Source organism: Leptinotarsa decemlineata, unplaced genomic scaffold (assembly GCF_025532065.1).
Source record: "Leptinotarsa decemlineata unplaced genomic scaffold, Ldec_3_MD MMD2_tig00001719_RagTag_RagTag, whole genome shotgun sequence".
Taxonomy (NCBI): domain Eukaryota; kingdom Metazoa; phylum Arthropoda; class Insecta; order Coleoptera; family Chrysomelidae; genus Leptinotarsa; species Leptinotarsa decemlineata.
In genome coordinates, this window is record NW_027412569.1 from 8,735,956 (window position 1) to 8,745,558 (window position 9,603).

At 32.7% G+C, this 9,603-nt stretch overlaps 1 protein-coding gene across 1 annotated transcript; it reads right to left on the reverse strand.

Annotated features, from left to right (window-relative positions):
* Nucleotides 1–1,072: 1,072 nt before the first annotated feature.
* On the reverse strand, nucleotides 1,073–4,604 carry DCTN6-p27 (dynactin subunit 6). The gene is made up of 4 exons (XM_023160741.2): nucleotides 4,457–4,604; nucleotides 4,227–4,397; nucleotides 3,700–3,973; nucleotides 1,073–1,273 (listed from the first exon to the last, which is right to left on the reverse strand). The coding sequence occupies exons 1-4, from the start codon at nucleotides 4,468–4,470 to the stop codon at nucleotides 1,193–1,195; spliced, it is 540 nt and encodes a 179-aa protein (XP_023016509.1). The 5' UTR covers nucleotides 4,471–4,604; the 3' UTR covers nucleotides 1,073–1,192.
* Between the last annotated feature and the right edge of the window lie 4,999 nt (nucleotides 4,605–9,603).

Here is a 9,603-nt window from a genome sequence, read left to right on the forward strand (position 1 = left end):
AAAACATGCGTGACAGATTTCGATCTTTGCTCCATCTATCAACATGTGTACAAAACTGCATGAATCTCATTTCTTCCGTCTACAAAATAAAAACTATTCTGTAAAAAACCAGGATTTCTATGCACGTTTTTTTTTCTTTTTCAACTCAAATGAATACGGCTCTTTAAATAGATTTTCATCAAGGAAATTCGCAACTGTAGGGCTGTATGTTTCAAATTATGAATAGTTTTTGTTTACATTTGAAAATTTAAGTATATTTCAGAAATATCCTCAAGTGAAATAGTTGTTTAAGGAGAATATTTGAAGTTCTGCAAAATTGTATAACTCTTATAAAAGCAAATAAGTTGATTTGAATTGTACTATAATTTATTTATTCATTTCTGTCTACTTGTATTCAAATCATTAGCGGAGACCTATATGTTGATGTTATTAATTGCATTGATAAATAATGCCGTCGTTTATCTAGATAAATATACTTTCTTTTTCTGAATTTCTTTATTATATATTGCTAGAACTGTTAGGTTAGGTCCAAAGTGAGTGGGTCATTCGACCCTCCATCGCAACCCGCAAGGGTTTATTGTGGCTCACACCTATTCACATTCGGACAAATAAACCCAGCTTCTTAATGAAGCCGATTAGTTTTTATAGTAAGAGTACGGCTCTGCCGAACTTTAGAAACCTGATTCGGTCCCCAGCGGGGCAGGCACAAAGTATGTGCTCTGCTGTTCAATCATTTTCTAAACAGAGGCGACACACACTGTCTTTTGACAGTCCCAGTCTCTGCATGTGATTCAAATGACAATGGCCTGTAAGAAGGCCTGTTAGACATCGTAGTTCATCCCTACTGTAGTCCATAAACTGTTTGGTTGTTGGACTACAATAGAACTGTAATCACCAATGTTATTTTTCCAATTTCCGAAGTTGCGAATAAATTATTATATTATTATTTATGCTCATTATTTTCTTTTTTAAAAAAACATGCATAACCAATAATTCCTCAATTGAAATAAATTGCAACACAAAATGCACTTGACAAAAAATTGAAGCTTAAATTGAAATAAAGCCACATAAAAACTTCAAAACTGTGGTTAATATATTTTCTTAAAAAACAAATTATAATAATTTAAATAACCTAATCTTAGGAATGGGATTAAAACATGTATCGAATATTTCAAAGTTTTTCAAAATGGTATCAATTCTTTTTGTTGGGCTTCTTGATGTGGTGATAGTTTGGTAACATCTTCATAAGAGTCTCCATCTGCAGCGTTTGTGGCTGAAAAAAAAACGAAGTTAGGTTCAATCTATTAGAACAATTATTAGCTATTATTAGCTTCAACAATATTTTCTTGTCAAAACAAGAGCCCAGAAGCAAAGCATTTGTGATCCAACCCTTAATAAGCTATTTCAGCCTGCCTCTGGTCTCTTTAGTGGTGCTAGGCTGAACAACGAATGCGCTGTTGGACATATTCATCATTAAAGAACAAGCCTGAACAAGCAAAGGAGATGACATCCCAAAAAACATCTCCCCTCACAAAAACTTCATCTATGAGATCGACAGAAGATTCAATCGACAAATAAAATACCTTACTCTCTTGTGAAGGTGGTACTACAGATAATTTTTCCAGGGTTTCCCCGCCATTGAGGAAATTGATTTTTTTTTTCAATTGAACACCCTCAATTTCCTGAAATTTCTCCATTTTCCAGTGATGAGGTTTTGAAAATGGACACAGATCAGATGAATCGTTAATTACAAATGAATATAATTTTCATTCTATTTTACTTCTTAACTGGAGAAAAACTTGAATCATATATCATTTTTCATTGTGAATTTATGATGATGTTTTATCAGGGATTTTCTGCTATTGGAAAAAATGCATCAAATTTGGTGTGAAAAATGGAATTAGGTGCTCCTGAGATGGAAAAATATTTACAAGTGGTACAAACATTTCACAAAAGAAAAAAACGATGTGAATGACGCTCGCTTTAATCGCCTTAGTAATAATAATAATAATATGCTTTATTATCATAAGACATAATCTTGTAGACAAAGCTTGTGTGGTACATACTTTAAAAAATGCAATACATACCAACTGAAATTAAAATAAAAATATAAATAGTGCATGGGTACAAACCATGTTAAAATGGAGGATATAAAAGATATGTATATATAAAAGAGTAAAAGTCAAGTTTATAAAACAGTAGTCATAAAAAGTAATAACTTGAGAGCTCCTTAATATGTAAAGATAAATAATATGCATAAGTCAGTTAAAAGCTACTGTTAAAATATTCATCCAAAGTATAATAGGGTCTATCAGATAGAAATTGTTTGACTAACTTCCTGAATTGGAAGTCTTTTATATTGGCAGATCTCATGTCCATAGGCAAATGATTGTAAATTTTTCCACCGTTGTAAAATATGGAGTCTCTGGTAATGTTTTTTGTTGGCACAGTGAGTTTCAGAGTGTGTCTGCAGTTTCGGGTGTTATAATGGGAAGAGGATGTAGCAAAATTTAATATATGCTTATTTATTAAACACACAGATTCCAGTATAAATAATGCAGTTACCGTTAGAATATTATGTTTTTTGAAGAAGGTTCTACAGGAGTCTCTTGGTTTAAGGTTTCCTATATACCGTATTGCCCTTTTCTGTAAAATGAATAGACTTTTGAATAAAGTTGGACTGCATGCTCCACAAAACGGTATTCCGTATCGTAAGTGAGAATCTATGAGTGCATAGTACGCCATCTTTGCAGTGCTGAACCCCAATTCTTTATAAATCACTCTAACCGCATAACAGCCAGAGGAGACTTTTCTAGTGAGTTGTTTAACATGATCCACAAATTTTAAATTCTGGTCAATAAAGACGCCTAGAAATTTAGTGTTATTTTTAGGTTCCAGTGATCTATCTTCAAAAAAAAGTTCATCAATTGAACATCTAAATGATAATAATTTTGTTTTAGTTAAGTTAAAAGATAAAATGTTTGAATCACACCAATCTTTAACTTTTTTCAAGTCGGCAGAGATTATTTTGTGCAACTCACAAGTCAGCAGTTAGGACTAAAATATCAACATATCTCAGTGATTAAGCTTTCTATTGCATAGAAGAGTTTATATATATATTCATTGTGTGGTTTTCACCACACAATGTACATTCTTTTGTGATTAATAAAAATGATTATGATTATAGTTATGGTATCGAAACCACCAATTAAATAGCCAAGTTCAATAAAATGTCAAGGTTTTGCTAGCTGTTTTCTTCAATTACAGTGGCGTAGTCCATCAAGAGGTCATGCCACATGAAGTACCTGCCTACTCGTCATGACTTGTTCATAATTTTTTTGACAAAAACAACAACGTAATCATGCCTCAGCCACCGTATTCACCAGATTTGTCCCCCTGCGACTTTTTCCTGTTCCCAAGATTGAAGAAACGCTGGCACAATTGAACAAAATGGGCCAAATCAGAAAATTATGAATAAATGAATATTTTTTTGAGAAAAATCAAAATTCACCTTATTTTTATTAGACCTTATTGAATGTTGAAGAGCATTTGCACAAAAAAAAATATTGATTAATCTTTCGAGTCAAACCCAACGATACTAAGAGATCCCTATTGTCTGAAGATGAATGATCAAATGATAAAATCATTTTATTGGGTTGGGTAAATCCTCTGATTCACAGATTTTTTTTCACTACTAACCCCAGGTTTGTCGAGTCCTTCCCGCATCTGACATCTCGACCCAAAGATGATAGCATTCTCCTTCAGTATCTGCTCCTCGGTAACCCTACATCCAGCACCTATTGTACATCCATTTGAAACGGTGACTTTGTTCCCAACAAAACATTTTGACTCAAAAACGTTGTTGTTCCCAATTTTTGGAGATTCCACCGTGCAATCAACTTCAAAAACATTATTTGAGCCGATAATCAAAACCGGAGTCGTATTCTCTTTGCTTGTCTGATCGAACGGCAGCCTGTAATGAACAATATCTTTTTAAATTTACATCTATCACATTCAAATCATTTATGTACAGCAGAATTCAAACTGGACTTAGAATGGGATCTTACAGTACATCATATTTAATGACCTGTTTAATAACAAAAAAGTTGGCATCATCTTAAGATAATAAGTTACGATTATAAACTAAAGAGAGCAAAAACTACATTGAGAATAGTCTTTCAATCATTCTGTATATTCTATGGCTCAGATTCTTGTTACACCTTCACCTGTGTATTATTTTGACTTGTTCCTCTATTAAACAGCAGTCTCCAATGATAATAGGACCTGCTTCTGCACAGATAGTTGCGCTAGGGTGTATAATGGTACCTGAGCCGATTATTATATCTCCTCTTAGCTTGCTTTCTTCGCATACCAATGCTCCAGGGAGAATTTTGACGCTGAAAGATCCATGAGTGGTTTTAGCAAACTACATTTGTTGCGAAAATGAATTGTTTACCTGTTTCTTGACATTTTGGATTTCTAACCTTAAAAGCAGAAAACATCAAGGTAATGAACTATGATTTATTTGTTTTATGTCATTTGTCACTGCAATCTATTTAGGTGTGTTTTAGTAACACTAATCTTATGACAGATTGTGCAATTCCCGCCAAAAGTTATTCGCTCTCTTTGCTGGATGTTTTTAATCGAGCATTGCTAAAATAATTTGGTGGGAATGGCCGAGTCTGGAATGAAATTAGGAAAAGATAGAACTGAAACCTATGACGTGAATAGATCCAACACGAAAGCATTGCTGTTCAGTCTACTTCATCTCCTGTAGGCGCCAACTTAGTGAAAATTGCGTTGAGAAAACTGATCCAGTTTTGGTGTTTGTGAGCAATGCTTGTTATTATTTCTAACGTGATAAAAAATCAATCTAAATTCATATTTGGACATGCGAGCCATTGATATTCATTAATGATACTTTCAATGCGGCCACTATCCCCATCAGTAAACTTTATTATATCTTCCTATTTCTTTGTTGTAATTCAAAGGGGGCTATTACAACAAAAGGACTTCAAAATGTCGAAATACCATTTGTATTGAATTTTTCACAATGCTTTTTTGGTACCTTCATCATGGATAACTATGTTCATTTGTCTTATGTTGTAGGAGGTTCACAGCCATTTGCAATCTCATCAACCATATAATTTCACATAATTATTCCACCAACTATATCAATTCTCGCTAAAATAATATCTCATCGAAGGCGGATTTCGACTTGCAATCTTTTGATATGATAATGAGGACTATCGTTATAATTAGCATTCCAAATTTGATAAGGTGAAAACAAATAACTTTTGTGAATTATCTGAGACGATTAACTTCCTTTTATCAACGTTTCAATTCCTGGCTTCTGACATGTATAACATGAAAGGTTAGATAATTGGTAGTGTTTGCAGTGTTTCAATAGGTAAATCATCTCCGTCGTAGTGTTATAAACACTGATTGACTGATTGATTTAGCGATACTGACAATATTATTTTTATTTCTTTGCTAGCCTCGAATTGTAAGTAAAGCTGTGCAAGATACATTTTCTAATATATTATTTTTCAACCCAGATGTTACTCACTGGGTGATCAGGGTTCAAAATATACCAACCATGCAAATACTACTAAATGACATATGAGAATGAAATGAGGTTAGTTCGTTTGTAAAAAACTCATCTGGGTGGATCATTATTCTTGTTCTTATTAATTTTTAATAAAAGTACACACAACCCTTTCCTATGGCGGAGATACGAAATTTTCTGTTTATTTCTATTCTATTTATAATAATCAATTGAGTAAAGATACGTGGAAAGCAAACTATTGCTGCCCAAGAACTGCTGGAATTAGTGATACGTTCATACGTTGGTTTTTCATTTCTTCTCTCTAAAACCAATGGAACTTATGTATGTGTTGAGATTTGGTGAATTGATTTGTTACTAATGTTTATATCGTTTTACAAAGGATCTTTGAAGAACTATAGAAAGATTGTTGTTTCCAGAAATGATCCATTTTCTTGATTTAATTGAACAGGTCATGTTTATGTCAAGGATTCAAAAAATCAAAACGGTACCAACCAACAAAAAAGTGTGTTGTTCAATATAACGGGTGAGAATAAAAAACGAAGTATTTACTTGATATTTAAATATATAATTATAACGGTTTTGTTCAAATACAAAGCACAATAATTTATGTACAAGTATGGTATCCAGGGAATTTCAAATAAATAAAATTTGGCACTGAAAAACATTTCCTAAAGTAATCAATGGTTTTTTTCTCAATATTCCACTCTCAGCTTTCACTAATGTCATCATTAACAGAATTAATCCTTACTAAAATATAAATATTTTTTCAATAGTATTGAAAAATATAAGTATTTACATTTCAAAATCAAATATGTTCATACAAATTTCAATATTCTATTTATAGAGGTTGTGAGACACGTCAGGAGATATTATTTGAAGATGTCAAGTCGGTACTTCAATAAATTGATATTATATAGGTAAAATATTGTTGCCATTAAATTGGAAGAAATAAATGTTTGCAACGCAAATTATCTCAAGCAAACTTTTGAAATTGTAGCTAAAACATGATGGCAAGGAAATGAACAAAGTCATCAATATCTTTGAATTCGTTGAAAGCAAATCGCATGTGATATTATTCCCCTTGCCATCATCCAGAAATATTTGTCAACTTAGTTTCTTTAGTAATACATTAGAAATAAATCTATTTCGCTCTTTGATGAACTTTAAAAAAAAGTCCAACCTATTCGAAACCAAGAAGGCTGTCGAGAAAAAAAAGTATATAAAAAGACACTGTAACAATTTAATGAAAAAGTGTACACTCTTGTTTCATCTCATGAAACATGTCCTGTATAATAAGTTGTAATATATCAGTGAAAACTTATTCAATTGAATTGAATCACTGCACTTCTGCCAACGACACAAGTCGATTATTTCCATTAGCATGGAAGTCGATGATGTCGACGAAGGCCGTTTTTGTCTGGTCTTGATTGGCGAAGGTTCACCGGTGAACAAGTTATCGAAGTGCTTGAAAATATGGTGGTTGGTTGGCGAAAGGTCTAGGTAGTGTCGTACGGTGATTTGTGCCGGCTTCTGCTGACGCAAATTTCGGTACGTTTCGTCGGTTTCCTCCACAGGAACGACTAAACGGTTTGGCGTTAATGTCAATCCACCGTAGAATTGACATCGACACCGAGGAGGTAATTGATTTGTTTGCTGCAAAGAAAGCTAGAAAACTAAATATGATTTTGTAAATATTTCTGTAATGGTTTTCTAATAAATAGATATTTTCATCTAACACCATTTTCTTTCTTTCGTTATTTTTATATTTCATGTTTTTCTACTGTTCCACCAAACCAAACCCCCTCCGAAATTGTTTTCTGGCTACATCCTTGGGTCCGGTTACAGAAAGCTGACCACCACATGGTAACCATGGTTTTTTTTGGTGGGTTTTCGCCTTCGACACAGTAGAATAACTATTTATGGAGATATATAGAGCTACTACTAAAACACATTACATTAAAACGGACAAAAATATTGGTTAGGTTCCCAATTACTCTTTTATAGTTATTTTGACAATCTGTGATGTGTTATGTGTTTGTTAAAGTATATGTAATCATCTGATTATATTTTATTAGTTGAATGTATTTCTTTTGACGTATGTCTAAACTTTATATGTTGTAATAGCATGAATAAAAATATATCTATCTATAGTTCTTGATTCGCCTCATCATTTTATCCGGATCCAAATTTCAGTCAAAGTGAAAATCTTCCATCCACAGACGCTGAGTAAAGATGAAAATAAATCCGCCCATAAAGAGAGCAACTCCATGACAGTGTAAAATATATACTGTCGACGGATAGCTCTCTTTACTTTCGAATTTATGTTGAAAAACTCCTACTCCATCTTCCTCAAGATCCTCACCTGTAAAAAAAAGAAACATTACTTCAATCCTTCATGTGACATTTGCACAATTTGCATAATAAACTTAGATAATAAAATGAATATTCGTCGGTTCTCATTAAAAAACAAAGTTCCCTTGCCAAGTCTGTCTGTCTGCCTGAGCGAGATAAACTCAAAAACTACCGGAGGGTTTTTCATGCGGTTTTCACCAATGGCGGAATGATTCGTAGAAATATCGTTGAAATATGACGATGGTTGTCGAAAAAGTCAGATTAAAATCAAGTACACTAGGATCTCTCACCAGCTTCAATTCAAATCATTATATAAATAGTATCTGTTTATGACAAAGTGTCGTTATTAGAATCAGTCGACAAAAAAACGTGAAGAACTAAATATATGAATATTTTTCTTTTCATCTACTTATTTCATTATTCAATTTACACAAAGGAATTGTTCAGAAAAACGCAAATCAAAGACAATAATTCTCATTCATATTAAGTTAGGTGTAAAGTGAATTGGGCAATTCGATTTTCACCTGCAACTAGCAGAGTTTTTTGGGACTCAACATTTATATTATCTTATATAAAATAAAATGACTTGAAATCCCTGAAAGAACAAATACAATTAAAAGGAATAGCTGAAAATAACAATTATATTAGGCAGTCATCACCCGAAGATGATTGTGGATACTAACAATCGAAACGTCGTGAAGTAACTTGGCTTGGAATCTTTGAATTTATATTTTTTGTTTATTTGTTTTATTTTTTACTCGTATTTTATTTCACTATAATTTCATTTCAGGTTTTTTTTTCTTAATATAATTGTTATTTTCAGCTATTCTTTTTAATTTTCAGGGATTTCAAATCATACATACTGTGTGCCTGCCCCGCTGGGCACCGAATCAGGTTTTCAGATTTCAGCAGAGCCGTACTCTCATCATCTGACCTGAAAGACCACTCACCATACAAACTAATCGGCTTTGTTAAGCTGGGTTTATTTGGTCGAGTTTGAATAGGTGTGAGCCACAATAAACCCTTGCGGGTTGCGGTGGAGGGTCGAATAGACCCACTCAATTTGGACCTAACTTAACCTATGCATAGTCTGAAAAGTACACATAATATGTAGATAATATAGAAATATACATTTTCAATTCAAAACATTCGTCTAAATCAGAAAAAGCAAGTGTCCACTGAATATTTTAATAAACTTCATTGATTTTTGAAAACTTTCTCATCTGAAGATACTCAGCTCCAGAAGTAAATTCATAATAAAACATGTATCATAACAATTTTGTTTCTAACGTATTAGTATTACCTTCACCATTTTCATAGGTGAAAAATTTGTTTTATTTTTGAAGGTCGATCATTCTAATTGCCAACAAGAGTGAAAATATGGAACTGGCAACGTAAATTATGAATATATTGAATATTGTTATACAATATACCTTTTGTCAACATGGATGAAACTAAGTAGTAACTATATTTAGAGCTAGCATCAATGATGATTCCGTAAAACTGCATCTACTGTTTACTCTACTAAAGTCTTCAATTGTCTTGTTTTTGATTTCAAATGAAATTGGTTGATTGTATCAGCTGTTGCCGAAAATGCTCTCAAAGAAGTCATCTACATTATCTTAATCAAGATACACAAATACTCGATAACACTTGATCCTCAAAACGATAATTACAATAGA